At 40.2% G+C, this 22,299-nt stretch overlaps 1 protein-coding gene across 9 annotated transcripts in view; it reads left to right on the top strand.

The window, feature by feature from the left end:
• ccdc142 (coiled-coil domain containing 142) overlaps positions 1-22,299 on the top strand; it is a 114,593-nt gene that overhangs the window by 62,108 nt on the left and 30,186 nt on the right. For all 9 annotated transcript variants that reach the window (XM_073042254.1, XM_073042260.1, XM_073042255.1 and 6 more), the window contains 2 exons: positions 3,969-4,144; positions 17,963-18,112. In XM_073042254.1, the coding sequence (XP_072898355.1) occupies positions 3,969-4,144; positions 17,963-18,112 (326 nt within the window). The remainder of the gene's footprint in view (positions 1-3,968; positions 4,145-17,962; positions 18,113-22,299) is intronic.

The following is a 22,299-nucleotide window of genomic DNA, read 5'->3' as shown; positions in this document are numbered from 1 at the left end:
TGATGGGTAACAATGAGAAAAAGAGAAGGAAGCATCTATTATTATCAGTAACGCAGAAAGTGGAGTTATTGCAGAAGCTTGATCATAGTGTGTCTGTGCGGCGTCTTACTGAAGAATATGGTGTCGGAACTACCACTGTATATGATTTGAAGAAACAGAAAGACAAGTTACTGAAGTTTTATAGTGACAGTGAAGTTCTACATTTATTCTAATTAGTCATTTACTATGTGTTTGATTCGGTTCATTTGAAGCTGTACAGTTTTATGTTTTTTTGAATGTTTTTGTTGGAAATTTTTTTTCTTGTCATTATTCCCTAAATAATGCAGTATAACAACTACTTACATAGCATTTATTAGGTATGTATTAGGTGTTATAAGTAATCTAGAGATGATTTAAAGTATACGGGAGGATCTGTGTAGGTCTGGAGCTCCGCCGGGTCCTAAAGTCCACCCACACTGAGACAGGTTAAATAAGGGGCTTGAGCATACATGTTTTTTGGTATCCATGGGGAGTCACGGAACCAATGAGGAGGAATTCTGAAATCCGAAAAATTCTGAATTCCGAAATGCAACTGGCCCCAAGGATTTCGGATAAGGGATTGTGGACCTGTAGTACAAAATACAGATGTGCAATGGAACAATATACTAGTATACTTAAGGAGGAGGAGGAGTTGTAGATTCTTATAGCCACAGGGAGAAAGGATCTCCTGTGGTGTTCAGTGGTGAACCTCAGTGGAATCAGTCTGTTGCTAAAGGCGCTCCTCTGTTTACCCAATATGTCATGGAGGGGGTGAGAGGGATTGTCAGTAATGTTCCATAACGTCTGCAGCATCCTCCTCTCAGTCACAACCACCAGGGACTCCAGTTCCGTCCCCAGAACAGAACCAGCCTTCCTGACAAGTTTATCGGTCTTCTTGCCATCAGCTGCTCTCACCCTGCTGCCCCAGCAGACTACAGTATAGAATTGAATGCTGGCCACCACTGAATTGTAGAACATCTGCAGCATAGTACTGCAGATGTTGAATGACTGGAGCTGCCTCAGGAAGTACAGTCGGCTGTGTCCCTTCTTGTATAGAGCTTCTGTACTTTTAGTCCAGCCCAGTTTACTGTCCAGATGAGTTTGCAGGTATTTGTAGTCCCAGACAACTTCCACATCTTTTGCCTTGATGGGGATAGGAATGCAGGGTGTTTTCACCTTCCTGAAGTCCACTACCAACTCCTTTGTCTTAGTGATGAGCTGCAAGTGATTCAGCCCACACCTGCCGAATTGTCTGAACACTCCTGTTGGTGGCAGGGCTCCGAGTTGTATCTGAAGTCCTAGGTGTAGATGGTGAATAGAAAGAGAGACGGAACAGTCCCCTGAAGGGCCCCTGTGCTGCTAACAACAGGATCTGATGCAGAGCTTTGCAGTCTTACATACTGTCGCCATCTGGACAGGTAGTCTATAATCCAGGACACTAGTGGAGCATCCACCTAGATCTTCGTGAGCTTATTCCCTAGTAAAGCAAGATGTATGGTGTTAAAAGCACTGAGGAAGTCAAAGAACATGACTCTCACAATGCTGCCTGGCTCATCCAGATGGGTGAAAGCCCACTGAAGCAAGAAGATAATGTCATCCTTAACTCTAATATGTAGTTGGTAAGCAAACTCCAGTGGGTCCAGTGATGGATTTACCATGGTCCAGATGTGTGTCAGGACCAGTCTAATGATTTCATAACGAGAGATCAGTACCACTGCCCAGTAGTCACTGGCTGTGGTGGGGCGTGTTTTCTTGGGTACAGGAACTAGCCAGGATGTTTTCCTCCAGGCTCAGGCTCAGATTAAAGATATATTGAAAGACTGCACCCAGCTGAGTAGCATACACCTTGCGTACCCTTGAGCTGATACTGACCAGGCCCACAGCCTTGCCTGGGTGAAGTCCCAATTAACTGATGCCCAAATTAAGCAGCTGCCCCAATTAATCGATGGCCCAATTAACTGGAATTCACTGTATTTCCATCTGCCTGCACATAGTTTGTATCACTCTAATCCCTGCCTGTTGCACAGCTTGAGGCTGGGTGATTCTGCATTTGAGCATACAGCCTACATTGGAATTTAGTACACTTGTGACTGAATACTCATCAGCAGATCAGTCAGCATTTAAGGAAACGACTAGTGAATTTGTTATAAGGAATAGAACAAAAGAGAAAAACAGCATATTTTTGCAAACTTGAAGGTTAGCAGTGGAGTAGATGGGTGTTGCTAACAGTCTGAGATGTGGATGGATTTTCAGATGAGTAGGCTCGTGTCAGACCAGAAGAACCACTTTTGTGGCTTCACATTCAGGAAAGCATTTAACTTTTTAAAGTAATCTGTAGTGGCCCCTTTAAAATACCCTTGTATGTGCTTCGTCTGAAAAGTTGACAAGAGTCTGCACAGTGCCAATTAATTTCACAAAAAGGCCATCAATGGACGGTAAGTTTTAAACTTGTATTGACAGTTGTTTCGGAAGTCATCCAGAGTGTAGCATTTAATCACCATAGGATGATTCTGTATCTGCAACGTACCATTTTGGACAATTCTCTGCCCAATTCATACCTGAATTCTCAGACTTTGTGATCTAGTTCTTTAGTGCGTGTGTTCATAATATTCACAAACACTTTTGATTTTAAACCTGATGTTTAAAACTTACTGTAATAATAAAAACTTATGAAAGGGATAGATTGAGACAAAAAGTTGTTTCCACTGGTATATGGGACAAAACTAAAGACATCTGCTCAAGATTGAGAGGAATAGATTTAGTACAATAGTTTGCTGATGGCAAGAAATTGAATGGAAAAGCAAATAGTGCAGAGAATGTGGAGAGTCTGCAGAGAGATGTAGATAGGTTAAATGACTGGGTGAGGGTCTGGCAGATCGGGTACATCTTTGGTAAATGAGAAGTCATCCACTCTGGAAGGGCAAATAAAAGATCAAATTATTATTTAAATGGAGAAAGATTGCAGCATGCTCTTGTGTTTGTGCATAAAACACAAAAGATTGGTTTTCAGGTCCAAAAGCTTTTCAAGAAGGCAAATAGGACACTGGCCTTCATTGCTAGAGGATTAAACTTAAGAGCAGGGAGGTTATGCTGCAACTATCCCAAGTACTGGTGAGGCTGTACCTGGACTCCTGCAGGCAGTTCTGGTCACCTTACTTGAGAAAAAATATACTGGCTTTGGGACAACGCAGAGAAGGTTTACCAGGTTAATTTCAGAGATGAAGCAGTTATGAAGATAGATTAAGTCACCTGGGACTATATTCAGTGGAATTCAGAAGAATGAGAGGAGATCTTATACCAACATAAAATTATGAAAGAGATAGATTAGGTAGAGGCAAGAAGGTCGTTTCTTTCTGGTACATGGGACAAAAACTAGGGACATATCCTCAAGATTGAGAGGAATAGATTTAGTGCAGAGATGAGAAACTGTTTTTTCCCAGAGAGTATTTGGATCTGTGGAATCCTCTGCCCAGGGATGCAGTAGAGGGTACCTCATTAAATATATTTAAAACACAGATAGATTATTGCATAGCATGGGAATTAAGGGTACAGGAAAAATGCAGGTAGTGGAGCTGAGTCCACGGCCAAATTAGCCATGATATAGTGAATGGTGGAGCAGGCTCAACAAGGCAAATGGCCTATTCCTGCTCCTATTTCTTATGTTCTTGCTCTGAAGGTGATTAAGTCTTCAATAAACCTTATCCATTCTGTGGAACTCTTTGTTCTGATTTTTATCACATTATTGAGGGGATTGATTGGAATCTGTGAAGAATAGGTTCGACTTGAAGGACTGAAGTGGACTTCTATGTTGTAGGAAAATATACAAGCTAATTGGTTGCTGGCTACAAAGATGTTAATTTCACTGTAAATGAAAAGGCAAGGTTTGAAAGATTTGTAATTTTTGCCCATGCTTATATTTTTAAAGATACATAGTATATTCCTTTTTGCAGGTTCCAGTAATGAAGCGGTTTGTAAGCTTGTAGTGCCGTCTATCTTGGTGCGAACATTGAGTCATTGCATTACGACGCTGCAGACCTCTTCCCATTGGTTAATGACCAAAGGATTCCAGTTTCTTTCTTCTTGGTCCATGAATCAGTTTCTACTACTAACTCAAGGGGATCTAAAAGTGAGTGGTATTTTGATTTCATTTGTAACTAGTTTTTCTTCTCTGAGAAATGTTACTGTTGAAGCCAATTTGTTCAATAATTAACCAAAGACAAGAAAAGATTTGACCATATTCCTGTTTCATTTCACTTTTGCATTTTTTTTTTAGATATGATTGATAGGAAATGAGTTGCATATCCAAAATAAAACAGCTATTGCACCTAATGCTGCAAATTTATAGGTGTAATTACTTAATGCTGTGCATAATTACCCGGTAGTTAACTCTTCCCATTTCTACCAAAATGCCTTTTAAACTACCAAATCATAATTTTTGTGATCCCATTTATCTGTATAAGTTTGGTTCACAGTTGATAATATGTCGTCAATGAGTCAGAGAATCATTGTCATGCAAAATGAAGCCATTCTGCATTCAGAAATCTGGGATTGATACTTTGCTATGGCTAGAGAGCGGGACAGTAGGACCAGTACATGGAGTAATGTTCCTATAAGCACGGCTGGCAGGGAGCGGATTCAATGCAAAGGAGTTGTCTGAAGGCAGTTGGTGAATGGGCACTCCATGTGTGATGGCAGAAGGTTTGCGAGATGTCCAGAAATGCAGAGGTGTGGGAGATTTTTCTAGCTGGATCCTCGACAGGACTGGCTCCAGATTGAACAGGACTGGTTCAGGGTGCAGGGCAATGGGAATAGTTCAGGGCTGTCAGGAGAGAGCTGTCTCCAAGTACTAAGTTGGGTGGGTTGGTATGAAATGCAGGCGATGCAAATACAGGTTTTGTGAGAGCTTGTTCTCTGTGTTAACTAATGCAACATTTAGTATTATCTCTAATAATAATATTCAATATACAATATTATGCCTAATAATATCTGTAGTAATCCAATAAAGTGGAATTAATATATTTAGAATCTACCAGAATATAATTAAAACTCACTTGGTTAACTAACATTTGAAACAAGAATTGAAATCTGATATTCTTGGCCTGCATATGACTGCAGATCCTCTTTCTTCAGATACTTTCTCATATTTCCTGATAAGATTAGAGACCATTCAGCCATCAGTGTCTGCTTGATCCCAGAATAATCTCATCAGAACAACTCCTTGTTTTATTCTGATCTACTCTCTCACCAATGTACAGAAGCTAAATAACCTAACATCCAGCATATATTTGGGATGCGAGAGGAAACAGGAGCATTGGGATAACCCATTGTTACAAGGAGAATATGCAAACTCTACCCAGGTAGTACCATTGGTTGGGATTGAATGTGAGCTGCTGGAGCTGGGAGACTGCATATTACCCGCAGTGCCACTCAGCAACCCTTCTGAGGCAGTTCCTTGGGATCAAGGATGACTTGCTTCCATTTTGATTTTGTGAGTTCTGAGGTGGTGAATAAGGTCAGTGTGAGAATCACAGACTCCCCTACATGGTGAGAGGATAGTCTGTTGGGAGATTGCTCCTTTTACTGCTTTCTCACGACTTTAGTGTGCTTAGGATAGCAAAACTTAGGATGTTAAAGAATATGCTGGGAAATGACAGACCGATGAACCTGACTTCAGTTGTGGGTCAATTATTGGAAGCTATTCTAAGGGACAGGATGGAAGTACTCAGGCAGATAGTGTCTGATTAGGGATAGTCAGCATGGCTTTGTGCATGGTAGGTTGTGGCTAACCAATCTTGAGAGGTTTTTTGAGGTGGTTACCAGAAAAGTTGATAAGGCAGTGAAAGATGCCCACATAGACTGTAGCAAGGCCTTTAATAAAGTCCTGCATGGGATGCTGCTACAGAAGGTTAAGTCACTTGTCATTCAGGATGAAGTAGTCAATTGGATTCGGCGTTGGCTTAGTAGAAGACAGAGAGGAGTAGTAGATGGTTGCCTCTCTGATGGTGGTGTGCTGCAGGATCAGTGCTGGGTCCATTGCTGTTTTTAATTTATGTGCTAGGCTTCAGACACAGCACCCTGAGGCACTGGTGATAATTACAGGGGACTTCAACCATGTGACTTTGGACAAGACACTACCTGCTTTCTCCCAGTACGTGGATTGCTACACCAGGGGTAATAGGACTATTGACCTACTGTATGCAAACATAGAGGAGGCATATAGTGCATCCCCACTGCCTTCATTGGGGAAAGCTGATCACAACCTGGTTTTGTTACAGCCCAGATATAAATCAATTGTGATGAGGCATCCCACTACCACACGCTCTTTTAGGAAGTGGACTCCTGAAGCTGAACAGGCCCTGAGAGACTGCTTCGGTACTACTAACTGGGATGTACTGCAAGGGGAGCTCTGTGGGGGCGTTGAGGAGGTCACTGAATGCACAACGGACTATATTAACTTTTGTGTGGATGCCGTTGTCCCTATTAGAACTGTTCGCTGCTATCCCAATAATAAGCCCTGGATCACTAGTCACATCAAAGGCCTCCTAAACCAGAAGAAGAGGGCCTTTAAAGATGGTGATCGGTTGGAGCTTAAAAGAATTCAGAAGGAACTCAGAGTACAGATAAGGGGGGCAAAGGAGCAGTATAGGAGGAAGCTAGAACAAAAGCTGCAGAAAAAAAGCATGAAGGAGGTGTGGGATGGGATGAAGATCATCACCGGATGCGGTGCAAAGCGGGGGGCGAACATAAGTGGAGATGTGGAGAAAGCGAACCAGCTGAACAACTTCTTCAACAGGTTCGACAGCTCAATCTCATCCTCACCGCAGAAATCCACACCAGGCTTACTTCCCTCACAGGAAAATAGCCACTCACAGGAGACCTTGCCCACGCCCAGGATTACGGCTGCACAGGTGGAAGATCAACTGAGGAAGATCTGTACCAGCAAGGCGGCTGGACCGGATGGAGTTTCCCCACGATTACTGAGGGCCTGTGCGACTGAGCTGGGAGAACCACTACAGCACATCTTCAACATGAGCCTGGAGCAGAGAAGAGTACCCAGACAGTGGAAAACATCCTGTATTGTCCCGGTACCGAAGAAACCACAACCAAAGGAGTTGAATGACTTCAGACCTGTTGCCTTGACGTCGCACGTGATGAAGACCATGGAGCGGCTGATAATACAGAATCTGAGGCCACAAACCAGGCACGCCCAGGATCCTCTTCAGTTTGCGTATAAGGAGAAGGTGGGAGTGGAGGATGCTATCACGTATTTGCTGCACAAATCACTCTCTCACCTAGATGGGGTCAGTTGTGCTGTGAGGATTACATTCCTTGACTTCTCTAGTGCCTTTAACACCATCCAGCCCAAGATCTTAAGGCACAAACTAACGGAGATGGGAGTAGACTCTCACATGGTGGATTGGATAGTGGACTACTTGACAGATAGACCTCAGTATGTGCGGTTGGGAGACTGTAGGTCTGACACGGTGGTCAGCAGCACAGGAGCGCCGCAAGGAACCGTACTCTCTCCGGTCCTGTTCACCCTGTACACATCAGACTTCCAATATAACTCGGAGTCCTGCCATGTGCAGAAGTTCGCTGATGACACGGCCATAGTGGGGTGTGTCAGAAATGGACAGGAGGAGGAGTATAGGAAACTGATACAGGACTTTGTGATATGGTGCAACTCAAACTACCTGCGTCTCAATATCACCAAGACCAAGGAGATGGTGGTGGACTTTAGGAGATCTAGGCCTCATATGGAGCCATTGATCATTAATGGAGAATGTGTGGAGCAGGTTAAGACCTACAAGTATCTGGGAGTACAGTTAGACGAGAAGCTAGACTGGACTGCCAACACAGATGCCTTGTGCAGGAAGGCACAGAGTCGACTGTACTTCCTTAGAAGGTTGGCGTCATTCAATGTCTGTAGTGAGATGCTGAAGAGATAGATAGATAGATAGATACTTTATTCATCCCCATGGGGAAATTCAACTTTTTTCCAATGTCCCATACACTTGTTGTAGCAAAACTAATTACATACAATACTTAACTCAGTAAAAAATATGATATGCATCTAAATCACTATCTCAAAAAGCATTAATAATAGCTTTTAAAAAGTTCTTAAGTCCTGGTGGTAGAATTGTAAAGCCTAATGGCATTGGGGAGTATTGACCTCTTCATCCTGTCTGAGGAGCATTGCATCGATAGTAACCTGTCGCTATAGGCTATATAGAACTATAGATGTTCTATAGGTCAGTTGTGGAGAGCGCCCTCTTCTTTGTGGTGGCGTGTTGGGGAGGAAGCATTAAGAAGAGGGACGCCTCACGTCTTAATAAGCTGGTAAGGAAGGCGGGCTCTGTCGTGGGCAAAGTACTGGAGAGTTTAACATCGGTAGCTGAGCGAAGGGCGCTGAGTAGGCTACGGTCAATTATGGAAAACTCTGAACATCCTCTACATAGCACCATCCAGAGACAGAGAAGCAGTTTCAGCGACAGGTTACTATCGATGCAATGCTCCTCAGACAGGATGAAGAGGTCAATACTCGCCAATGCCATTAGGCTTTACAATTCAACCGCCAGGACTTAAGAACTTTTTAAAAGCTATTATTAATGCTTTTTGAGATAGTGATTTAGATGCATATCATATTTTTTTACTGAGTTAAGTATTGTATGTTATTAGTTTTGCTACAACAAGTGTATGGGACATTGGAAAAAAAGTTGAATTTCCCCATGGGGATGAATAAAGTATCTATCTATCTATCTATCTATCTATCTATCTATCTAATTTATTTTAATGTGGTAAACTGGATCTGCAAGTTTACAGATGACATCAAAATTTGGAGCATAGTGGGCAGTGAGGAAAGCTATTATAGCTTGTAATGTGATCTGGACTTTGGCAGGACAAACCAGAGAAGGACTTGCACAGTGAAGGGTAGGGCATTGAGATGTGTAGTAGAACAAAGGAATCTGGGAATACAGATCAGTAATTCCTTGCAAGTGGCATCACAGGTAGATAGGGTGGCAAAGGGAACTTTTGGCACATTGGACCTGATAAATCAGAGTATTGACTATAGACTTTGGATTGGCATGTCAGGTGAGGCTGAATTTAGAGAATTGTGTGCAGTTCTGTCAGCTACCCACAGTAAAGATACCAATAAGCTTGAAAGAGTGCAGGAAAAATTTACAAGGATGTTGCCAGGTTGGACAACCTTAACTGAGTTATAAGGACCTGAGCTATTAGGAAAGGTTGAATCGATTCGGACTTTATTCCCTGGAACATAGGAGAATGTGGGGAGATCTTATACAGATATACAAAATTATGAGGGTATCTATTCTCAGAATTTTGGATAAGACTGAAAGTAGAGGTCATAGGTTTAGGAGGAAAGGTGAAATATTTAAGGGAACCTGAGGGGGTGCTTCTTCACTCAGAGGGTGGTGTGAGTGTGGAATGAGCTGCCAGCAGAAGTGATAGATGAGGGTTTAATTTTAATATCATGAAGTTTGGTTAGGTACATGGATAACAAAGGTATGGATGGCTATGGTCTGGGTGCAGGTAAACAAGACTGGGCAGGAAAACAAGTCGGCATGGACTAGATCGGGTGAAGAGCCTTTTTCTCCACTGAAGTGTTCTATGGCTCTGACTTCCAATTCATACCCTTAAAAATGTCCCTTCTCTAGTTTGGGCAAACATGGGCCCAAGGCTTCCTGGAGTCTGTGGATAAGTTGTACCTCTTCAAGGAAGCTTTGAACACGGCGTTGAATCTTTTTTTGTGTTTCTAGGTGATTTGTGTTAGTAATGTACTATCAGTCATGCAAACAGTTTGCTGCCCAACATAGCTGACTGAAAATAGCTAGGGCTTCAATGCAGGGTATGTTTGCCTGGGAGAGCATTAACATTGAATTTAGAGGGATTTGCAGAGGTGGTGCTGAGTCTCAAGATGCTTGTTTCAGATAGATCATGTTTCAAAAGCATATAGGTGGGCAGAGATTACTGCTACCTGATAGACCATGAATTTTACGCTATGTCTGAGGTCTTGATCTTCAAATAACCTTTTCTTCAACCCTTCAAAGGCTGCACTGGTTCATTGAAAGTAGTGATGAGTTCTAGTCTACCTTCGCTGAATGGTTTTGGAAAGGCCTTTGTTTTCCAGGGTCTCATCATGAACCTTGTTGGAAATCATTGTGGACTTTGATCATTGATCTCAGGTGACTTCAGTTCTGAAGCATAGATGCCGTAATTTGACTTTCCTATATGAGGTTTGTTGGAGGTGAGGTACAATGTAGTAAGAATAATTGAGGCAATGACACAGCTTTTTTTGACACCAGTCTTCACTGAGATTAGTCCACAGCAGTGTGACTGACTCGCAACCATTGTCTGAGATGGCCCTGCAAGCCATTTAGGTCGAGGGAAGCTCCAAGGGAACATTAAGTTCTGGTCTTTTACACAATATATACATCTTATGAATTTTGTTCAAATTCATTAGGGTGCCTTTTTCCAATTTTTAGTTGTTTCTTGCCTTCTGTATTTCCTACTTTCTGTGTTAAGTCTGTAAATGTGAACATTGTTTTTTGTGCTGTGGCAGATCACTCCAAGTGAAGAGCTAAATGTTTGGAAGTTGGAAATTATCTTGGGAGCTGCCAAATAAAAAACAGCATTTCAAAGGAAATTTGTCTGCTGGTGACAAACTTAAGGAGTTGTTGATGAATAAAGGCAGTAATTAATATTTCTACAGCTTAGAGCAGTAAAATTATAAATAGATCTTCATGAACCATCATGATGGATGTCTTATTGCATAGTTTTATGTAATGACATGGCAATAAAGGTCATATCCTTATCTGATGCCTCAAAAAGGGTGACATCTAAAGTTGTTTACAGGAAATAATTATTCAGCTACTATCACTCAAGCTAATTGTGTTAAATAAAATGTTTGATTGCTGTGTAGGAAATGCTGAGAATAAGTATTTAACTTTGGTCATACTGGCATGAATATTTTATATTTAAAAAACTGAATTATCTATGCTGAGGTTACATCTCACATATAAGGAACTACTGCTTTAAATTTAGCTTATGAATGATATTAACTGAATAATTATTTCCTGAAAACTTCAGATATCTCCCCTTTTGAGGCATTAGATAAGGAAATTTATCATCTTTATTGGCATGTTATTGCGTAAAATTATTCTATAGAATCAGAGTGTGCGTTATTGTGCACCAGCCATTTGGCATGGACTATATGTGTTGTAGAATAAAATGTCCCTGCTCACATTGGCTTCCCCTGGTACTAGTTTTCATCTTCATCATTTGGCATTCTCGTTTGATACTGACTCCTTCAGATTAAGACAGCATTATTTCATGTAGCTGCAGGTTGTTTCCCTTGAATAAAATAAATTTAATAGCCTGAACAGAATTTTGTACTTGTTTGAATAAATGTATTATTAGCATATGCAATATCATAATATACTGTATAAAGTGGTATTCTAGGGGTGACTCAGTTGAGATCCAACTTGGTGGAATGTATTTTGCCCAAAATCCCATTGATATCACTTTGTTGATCTTGCAACAGTAATTTGTTGATGAGATTATTGAGTCATCTCCTAATTACTATTCCACGAGGGTTTATGGACTTGAATTCTAAATCATGGTAACAAGTGCGATTGTCACCAAGGCTTATTTTCAGCGCTACCAGAATCTAATTTGGTTAGTAAAGAAATGCGTGATGAACTTTGGGATTCAAAAAATGGGTGCATGGAACAGCAGTACAGTTTTCAGGAATGAAATTAACATTTAAAAAGCAGAATCAAATTAAGACCAGTAGGAACATGAAAGAGCAGTTCATTCTGCAAGAATAAATATGGTACACTATTTTTTCTCCTTTTTTCGATGGCATGCTTTTAATTGTGCTTAGTTTACTGCACAAGATTTTAATGGAGTAATCAGTGCACATTCAAAAATCAGCTTCTATAATAGGAGGAAAAGTAATTCATTATTTTAAAAATATAACAGTTAATTGATTATTTTACGCATGGTTTCTTGCATGCTCGTGGAAAATCCAAGTATTTTAAGCATGTTACACTGCTTCTTGATGGTTACAGCAATGTTGCTGATGGGGGCTGCATTTTGCTTCCATTTTAATACACTGCATAATTCTCTGAAATTTATATTTAATAAAATGTTTCCAAGAAAGAAGATGTCAAACTAGGAAGATGCCTATTGGCAGACATTAACTATTACTGGGAATAGGAAGTGATGAGGCACCTACATTTACAAGTGATTTTTGAAGATTTAGGTTATGAAATAAAACCAGAATGTTCACATTATTACTCACTGTTCTGGTTAGACTTTCATTTTGCAAATTTATGTAGGGTGAGATTCTACCCAGAAACATTTTTTCTAAATCTCCTCCAATATTTCTTCAATGTGATTTCTTAGGTCTATAAACAACTTAACTGGTTAATAATTAAATGTCTACAGCTCTGAATGCGAGGTTATCCACCCTGGAAGGAATAGGAAAAATATTAGATTATTTGGATGGTGTAGGATTATCGAATGTTGGTGTTAAGGGAGACCCTGAGGGTCCCCATAAAAGTAATCCAAAGGTAACATGCTAATAAATATGAATGGCAGTAAAGTAATCCATTCATTCAAAAGTATTGGTAACTTTGATGAGATCACTAATGTACTCTGTAAAAATAATAATATTTATCTTGAAGTCACTGAAAGAAACTTCACTAGATTGGTGCCTAGGTCAAGAGTTGTTTGATGAAGAAAGAATGAATAGATTAGGCATGTACATACTGGAATTTAAATGAATTTCAGCTGATTTAGATTAAAGATTATGATGAGGCCAGACAAGGCAGGTGTTGGAGAACATGGAATCAGTCATGGTTTCAATTCTCATATTATGATGTAGGAGTCCATTCCCACTTAGCCCATTGAGTCTTCTACTGACTGTCAGACCATTCCCATCTAATTTCCCTTCAACATAACCTCTTCCAGATGACTACAATACTTTCCTGATTCTCGAACCTAAACTAGGGTCAAAAGACAGTAGACAATAACTCTGTTGTATAGCTCGTCTTTGGGATGCGGGAGGAAACCAGAACAGATGAAAGAAACCTACATGGTTGCAAGCAGAATGTAAAAACTCATTACGAACACCATCTGAGGTCAAGATTGAACCCAGGTTGCTGGAGCTGAACAGCTATAGCATCAACTGCTGTACCACTGTTGCCATCTGAATGGTGGGCCATCTAGGAGGATTTTCTGAGTCATTTAATATATTGAAAATCGAGATGGATAGAGATGTCTGAATTGTTTGAGAAATTGAGATCAGGTAGGTATGACTGTGAGGCTGAGTATACACTAATGCTATATTTGAGTTAACTGACAACACTACTGTCAGTGGCCATATCAAAGGTGGTGACGCAAATCAGCATTCTGGAGGAAGATGGAAAATCTGGCTAAGTAGTGCCAAGCCAATAACTTCTCACTCAATGTCAGCTGATTATTGACTTCAGGAGGAGGAAACTGGAGGTCCAAGAGACAGTCCTCATTAGGGGATCAGAGGTGGAGAGGGTCAGCAACGTTAAATTCCGTAGCGTAATCATTTCAGAGGATCTGTCCCGGGTCCAGCACATAAATACCATTACAAAGAAACCACAGCAGCATCTCTACTTTCTTAGAAGTTTGCAAAGATTCAGCATGTCATTTAAAGCTTTGACAAAATTCTATTGAGGTGCAGTGGAGAGTATACTGACTGGTTGCATCATGGCCTGGGATGTAAACACCAATGCCCTCGAATGGAAAACCCTACAAAAGTAGTGGAGGCAGCCCAGCACTTCACACCATTGAGCACATCTACGAGGAGTGGTGTTGCAGGAAAGCGGCATCCATCATCAGGGACCCCCACCATTCAGGTCATGCTCTCTTCTCGCTGCTGCCATCAGGAAGAAGGTACAGGAGCCTCCAGCCCAACACCACTAGGTTCAGGAACATATGTTACCCCTCAACAATCAGACTCCTGAACCAGAGGGGATAACTTCACTCACCCCATCACTGAACTGTTCCCATAACCTATGGACTCACTTTCAAGGACTCTTCATCTTATGTTCCCCATATTTATTGCATATCCATTTATTTATTCTTTTTGAACAGTTTGTTGTTTTTTTTGCACATGGGTTATTGGTTCATCTTGTCTGTTTTTTTTATTGATCCGATTGTCTTTCTTTGTATCTACTGTGAATACCTGCATGAAAATTAATCTCAGGGTTATATATGGTGACAAATGTGTACTTTGATAATAAATTTACTTCGAACTTTGAAATGGAGTTGAGACCAATTAGCAGATCAACCATGATCTTATTAAAGATAAAATAGATGAGGAACCATATTGCTTGTCCTTTCTCCTAGCTCTTATCTTCAGACACATATGACAGATAATTGGCTGCTGCCTATCTTTTCAGCCCAGCTATCCAGACCAGACATATTTCATATCTATCTGAAGCATCACTTCTCATTGTCAACCACATAATCAACTTGTGAAGCATTAAATTATGAATTATCATCATCTAACATCACTGGTATAAGATGGCACTGGTGAAGCCCAGTGACTACTTACTGGCAGAAAACAAAACAAAGAATACAGCTAAATATTTCATTAATAACACTTTTTCTTGTAAAATTTATCAATCACTTAAAGCTTAAACAACATCAAAATTTAAACAGTCACTGCAAGCATTTGAGAGGCAAGGAAGGATGAGGCTGAGGTAGGGGTCGAAGCGTGGGGTATGAGGCTAAGTCAAGGCTAAGTTAAGAAATGTTTGAGACAAAATCGGGCGAGGTTGAGGCATATTTGAGGCAAAGTCAGGGCAAGCGGAGCAGAGCAAAGTCAGAGCAAAGAAGAGGCAGATTCAAAGCCCATCCACCTAAACTGAGAGTAAGATTCAATCGATCTAAGCACCAGGCCATTTTGGAAAGGTCGGATACAGGGCAAACCGTGGTGGCAGGGTCCCAGCCCTAAGTATATCAATGCAACAGGGCCCGGGTCCTAGTGTGAGGAATGACCCGATGTTTGGATGATTTAAAGGCTGCACCAGATAGATTGAAAAGGCAAGGTGTCAGGGCAAGAGGCGAGAGTCAGGCTGGTTCTGCTCATTGCGTACTTGCATTCTGTACTTGGCTCTGCACTAAACTGAGGCAAACGCTGTAGCCTGCTCCTGGCTCCGTGATTTTACCTTGGCTCTGTACTGAAATGGCATCAAGGCTGACGCTATTGCCTGCTCAGGCTGCTCCAGGCTCCGTGTCTGAGGGCTCTGTGACATTTACTCAGCTCTGTGCTGTACTGAGAGTGAGACTGTGGCCTGCTCAGGCTGCTCCAGGCTCCGTGTCTATGCTAAGTCTGACCTGATGAAAGGTCTGGGTCCGAACCATTAACTGTTTATTCTTTTCCGTAGATGTTGCCTGGCCTGCTGAGTTCCTCCAGCATTTTGAGTGTATTACTATTTCAGTGTCTATGGACTCACTTTTGTTATGAATGCTTTTTGCTTACTTTTATTATTTGCCCGATTTGTTGTCTTTCAGAAAATATTATAATTTATTTAGCAGTGATTAAGCTAATTATTGTGTGATTACTCAGTTTATCCCTCATTACAGTTTTACAGCACCGTTTTAACCATCCTTCACTCTTATTTTAACAGAATTGTAGCCAGAGATGATTTTAAAATGATGGTTAGATGCTCTGTTGTTTTCTTATTATTTCTGTAAGATCATGGGATACGTTTTATTTGGTCCTGATGATTTTATTCACTTTCATTTCTATTTTCTCTTGTTCTAAGTTTATTCCATTCAAAAGTCCACACTTTCCTTTCTTAAATACATTGGCAGTCTGATCCTGTTCTTTAATAAAAACAGCTACACAGTTTTAATCATCATACTTTAGATGTGTTTATCATCCCTTAACAGTGCTGCTTACTTGTTAGTTATCCTCTTGCTCTTTGTGTATTTGTGGGGGGGGAGGTGGGAAAGCATCTTTGCTCTTTCTCATGCCCTCTCTTTGCTTTCCTAATTTCCCTTTTAATTCCACCATACAACATTTTTACTTTTCTAGGCTCTTTGCAGTATAGAACTTAAGCTGTTTGAGAGAAACGTGCTTTATTTGTCTAGAACCTTGTTATCCAGCATTTGGTAGTTCCAGTATTTTTTCCTGAACACATGAATGTCTTTAACGTGAGTCAGGTTACAAAGATTAGGAGAGTTAGGCAAGGGGTGAATTTGAAAGCAATTATGAGAATTTTAAAGTTGAGGAATTTCTTCACCAATCGTGCCAAGAAATATTGGATCTGACAATAGCACCTGACTATAATATTAATATACACACTTAAAATGTTAAGTGAGAATGTAATTTATTTGAATATTGCAGTTAATTACCATACTTGGATCTATTGTTGTACTTTTTTGATTTGTATAATCTTTGTAAATTAACTAGGTTTGGAGCTCATTGGAAATCTTTGATCTTTTTAAATGGCTTTTCTCCTTTTGCTTGATTGAAGGTCATCTCAGGATCTACAGTTAATAATTGTAACTCAAATAAAGTGCAGGATAAAAGGGTCACTGAATTCTTAATTATTATTGACTGCTTTTAATAGTAGGCAGGATACCACAGTTACAAGCAGATCAAAGTAGGTTTTAGAATTTATGCCATGCATGCCAATAGTAATTGATTTTTAAGCAGGGAGCTTCAGTTGAGTTCATAAATGTAAATTGAGCGATAGTTTAATCTGGCTGTTCACATTGTGCCATGATCCCTGATGGCCTTATTAATGCATCAGTCTGACAGGAAATCAATCCTGCTGGACTTAATTGTGCCACCTTTCAACAGATTTTGAGTAGATTTTTAAGAATGTAACTAAACATCACATAACCAACTAAACCAACCATGAAAACATATAGGATTCTAAATGGTATTCCAGATGGAGATAAATACTAGAAATTTTTATTAACCTAGTACCAGAGATTTCCCTCACAAATCCTTATGAATTTCAAATTATAAATGCAATACATCAATAAATTTATGTTTATTTATCAAATAAAATCATATTGCAAATTGATTAATTTTTACTTCAGTTAAGAAATTTGAATATGTATGACATTTGGAAAAGTCATTTTTTTTGTTACAGTTAGACTTGCTACTTGGTTAAGTTAGTCTGTTTCTTTCTCAGTTGAACCTACTTTACCTTCTGAGTTCTTCTGGCATCGCCTGTTTGGACATAATTTCATTTATGGATTTAGGTTCGGCACAAGCCTTAAGCTCAGAATCTTTTGCTTATTTCTTCTATACAAAATTAAATGCTTTATTTCTTAAAACGTGCAGATACAATATATATGTAAAGAGATAAACTAGAGACACCATCATTCTATTTAATATTTCTGGTCTTAGCACAAACCTTTGTTGAAAATATGTATTGCAAAATGATTATAGGATAGGCTAATATCATAACCTTCCTCATATGTATTCAGGTTGCAGACCTGATTATTGCCAAACTATACAATCTAAACTCAGGAATTTGTGCTGCAATATACTCTTAAGCAAGATGTCTTCTGTGCAAGATGGCTAATTTCACCTCCACTAAGGTTGTGTCCTGAGGTCTGTTGGTTAGCTCTGTCCAATTATAGATTCCCTCTACGGATTTCATTTTAGAGAACAAATCCAATTTGTGCACATGGCATATTCCATCAGAACCTCTGTGAAAGAAAGCAGAATTCCAGAGAAGTTGTGCTGAAATTAAGTCAGCAAGAATATTGTGCCAATTGCTAACTATACATTTTTTTTATACACAGGGCGTTAGTATTTCACACCATTAATGTAATCAAGTATGTTTAGATTCTTTGTTCTTAAGGAAACTCAGAATCTTTTCAAATTATGTAAAAATATTTTGTTTATAACTAGATTCTTGAGGTGATGACATCGAAGATGTTGCAGCTAGCGGAAACCTTTTGTGTTGAAGAAAATCATATCCAGGGAATCCATCAGTCTTTGCTGCAAGCTGAAGTAAAATCACTGGTAAAAGAACTTGGCTGTGCTGCTGCCATCTTCAGTGTAAGATATCTGGATTAAATTTTTCAAAGATTAAGCTTTTTGTAAACTAAATCTTTTGATTTAATGAGATGTTTGCATAATTGTTTGATCTATATCCAATGCCCCAGTTAGTGACAACATTCATTTTAATTTCAGCATTCTTATCTAACAAATGGTTTTACTTCAGTAAAATGCCGCAAGAAAACATGGTGTTAATACATGCAGCAATACTAGTTCTCTACAAATCTACAGCATAGTTAAAATGATGGGCTCCTTGATGCTAATTTAGGATGTAGGGACAGAAGATTTTTGCATTGAGAATTGGAATTCTTCATTACATAGCAAAGAAATATTTTCCCAGACACATAACTGTTCCTATTCTGAATTAAGGAAAATCATCTGTGGAATACCAGGCAGAGGAATGAAGTCAATATAGTTGCTACATACCTTTTTGTTCTTCCCTTCATTTCACATTTGCAGATCACCTGGCCCGCATAATCACTGCCTAGTGTTACAAAGATGATCGGTTAGGCACAGAGAGATTCTATTTTTACTGCCAGGTATTTTTATTGGCTTAGTTAGCAAATTTCATGAATTTTCCTCTGTGAACAGTTAAAGAAGAGAAAAAGTAATACCCAAGAAAAGGAATCTACGCTGGCATGGCATTCTTCTTGAACCTGATGTAGTATCCACGTTTCTGACATGGGATCATCCACTTCTGCGATGATTGGTCTCCGCAGAGTTGTTGCGGCCTGTACTCCTGAAATCCTTCATTCTTATTCTTTTCCTTATCAGATCAATCTATGATGTTTCAAATTTTGTTGGTTCAAGGTCTGTGTCTGATTTGTGTCAGCTTATTATTGGAAGTGGCCCAGGGCTACAAGCAGTATTGCTTTATGGCTGTCCCTTCAACCTTGTGCCTTAGGTGATTTCTCTTGTTCTGTCCTACTTGGACTGGTTCAAACCAGCCTAATCATATCAGCTAGACATTGGGCCCAGATGACCAGATAGCAGGCTGCTCCTTTTTGCAAACCTACTACTTTACACAATAAATAGCTTCTAATCTAAGAATGATCTCAGGTTTAGCAGATTATTAGCAGAAGCTCCTTGTGTCCACGTTCAACTGCTCTGATTAAGCTATCCCAGACCAAAAATCAGGTCGCCAAACAGTTCACAGGGTGGTAACTGCAAGAACAATCTCACAAAATGGCCACCTCCATTCCTGCAACCACATGGCAGGAACAAAGAGTCTTGCTTAGTCTATTTTCACTGCTCTTGCCTCATTCTTCTTCACTGATTTGTAGATTGCAGTTCTTTCTGACCAAAAGTTAGGATTAAAAGCCACAAGGAGTCCACAATCAGTAATGGTATCCATTGATTTTGGAGTCTAAAGTAAAAGTTTGGAACTTAATCAGTTAAGTGCACTAACTACCTGCTCTTCCTAATACCTTCTAGTAGCTCCTCCCAGTAGACTATGAGGCCTGCAGCCATTGAAAAGAATCAAGATGAAGTCTGGAAGAGTCTGTTTAATTTACTGAGCTACCCCTTGCTTATGAATAAGAAACTTCTATTGAAGCATTCCTAGAAGATAACAACATACATTACAGATTTCTGCCCTTTTTCTACTCACTAATGCATGTGTGATCTGTATGATTTACAAGCATGTAAGAAAAGGTATCATATATATTCATATTTGGATCATCAGGAACTGATTAGGAATAGTCAACATAGCTTTGTGCATGGTAGACCATGTCTAACCAAACTTATAGAATTATATAGGTGATGAAGGCAAGGTAGTGGATGCTGCCTACATGACCCTTGACAAGGTCCTCATTGGGAGCATGCTCAAGAAGGTTCAGTCACGTGGCATTCAAGAGGAGGTAGTAAATTGGATTAGACATTGGCTTTGCGGGAGAAACCAGGGTGGTAGTAAATGGTTGCCTCTGTGACTGGTGGTGTGCCGCAGGAATCAGTGCCGGGTCCATTGTTATTTGTCATCCGTGTCAGTGAACTTGATGTTAATGTGGTAAACTGGATCAGCAAATTTGCGAACAATACCAAGATTGGGGGGAGGCGGGTCTAGTGAGCAGCGACGAAGTCTGTCAAAGCTTGCAGTGGGATCTGGACCATTTGGAAAAATGGGCTGAAAAATAGCTGATGGAATTTAGTGCAGACAAGTGTGAGGTGTTTCACTTTGGGAGGACAAACCAAGGTAAGGTTTACACGGAGAGCGGTAGGGCACTGAGGTAGATGAGAGGGATCCTGGGAATACAGATCCATAATTTCTTTAAAGTTTTGTCACAGGTTGATAGGGTCATACAGAAAGCTTTTGGCACTTTGACCTTCATAAATCAAAGTATTGAGTGTAGGAATTAGGATGTTATGCTGAAGTTGTGTAAGAAGTCAGTGAGGCCTAATTTGGAGTATTGTGTGTAGTTATGGTCAACAACCTACAAAAAAAATGTTAATAAGGTTGAAAGAGTGCAGAGAAAATTTATAAGGATCTTACCAGCATTTGAGGACGAGTTATAGAGAAACGTTGGGAAGGTTAAGTAGAATGAGAGGTCATGGGTTAAGGATGAAAGGTAAATTATTTAAGGGGACACGAGGGGGAGATTCTTCACTCAAAGTGTGGTGAGAGTGTGGAATGAGCTGCCAGCAAAAGTGGTAGATGCAGGCTCAATTTCAACATTTAAGAGAAATTTGGATAGGTACATGGATGTGAAGGGTATGGAGGGCTATGGTCCGGGTGCAGGTTGAAGGGACTAAGCAGCTTAATAGCATGGACTGTATGGGCAAAGAGCCTGTTTCTGTGCTGTGATATTCTATGACTCTTTTTTAAAAAAAGTTTGTGTATTTTTATTTTATTTTGTCTTTCTTCTCGCCAAGTATCCCATGCAAATCATATAGGTTTCTGCATGTATTGCTAATGTCCATGTTCCTGCTCTCAACAAAGATGGAAGTCTATATTGGACACAAGAAAATGAAGATGCTGTAACCTACAGCAGGAAAAATAAACTACTGGAGGAAATCAGCAGTATGTGGAGGGAAAATAATTCAACATTTTGAGTTGAAACATTGCATCAGGATTTTTGCAAGTGGTTCATGTCAGACTGATTTACATTATTTCTAACCATAAGTAACGAGCACCAGTTTTGATAATCCAGATTGATTTCAAGAATGTGAGATGAAGAGTCCTTGAAAGCGAGTCCATAGATTAGAACCATAGAACATTACAGCACAGAAACAGGCATTCTGGCCCTTCTTGGCTGTGCCGAACCATTTTTCTGCCTAGTCCCACTGACCTGCACCTGGGCCATATCCCTCCAAACCCCTCTCATCCATAATAGAACCATATGGGACACTTCAGTGATGGGGCGAGTAAAGTTATGCCTTCTGGTTCAAGACCCTGATGGTTGAGGCGAATAACTTCCTGAACCTGCTGGTGTGTGTCCTGAGGTTCCTGTACCTCCTTCCTGATGGAAGCAACAAGAAGAGAGCATGGGCTGGATAATGGGGGTCCTTGTGATGAACGCTGCTTAGTTGTGACAGAGCTCCATGTAGCTGGACTAGGCCATATCTACTATTTTTGTAGGATTTTCCATTCAAAGGCATTGGTGTTTCGATGCCAGGCAGTAATGCAAACAGTTAATATACTCTCCACCATACATCTATACAAGTTTTTCAGAGTTTTAGATGTCATACTGAATCTGCAAAAACTTTTAAGGGAGTAAAGGTGCTGCCATGGTTTCTTCATAATGGCACTTGTGTGCTGGACTCAGGACAAATCTTCTGAAATGATAAGACCGAGGACTATAGGGTCGCTGACTCTCTCCACTTCTCATCTGCTGATGAGGACTGGCTCATTGACTTCCAGTTTCCTCCACCTGAATTCAATAATCAGCTCCTTGGTCTTGCTGACATTGAGTGACATCACTCAGCCAGATTTTCAATCTCCCTCGTATACGCTGATTCATCACCACCTTTGATTTGGCCAACAGCAATGGTGTTATCAGCAAACTTAAATATGGCACTGGAGCTTTGCTTGTTCTCAAGTAGAGTAAGGAGCTAAGCACACAGCCTTGTGGTGCAACTGTGCTGAGGGAGATTGTGGAGGAAATCATTTTGCCAATCTGACTGACTGTGCAATGGAGGATCCAGTTGCATATGGAGGACGGAGGTGCTGAGGCCAAAGTCTTGAAGCTTAT

Source organism: Hemitrygon akajei, chromosome 4, assembly GCF_048418815.1.
Source record: "Hemitrygon akajei chromosome 4, sHemAka1.3, whole genome shotgun sequence".
In the NCBI taxonomy this organism is placed as follows: domain Eukaryota; kingdom Metazoa; phylum Chordata; class Chondrichthyes; order Myliobatiformes; family Dasyatidae; genus Hemitrygon; species Hemitrygon akajei.
This window is presented reverse-complemented; position numbering and strand designations above follow the sequence as displayed.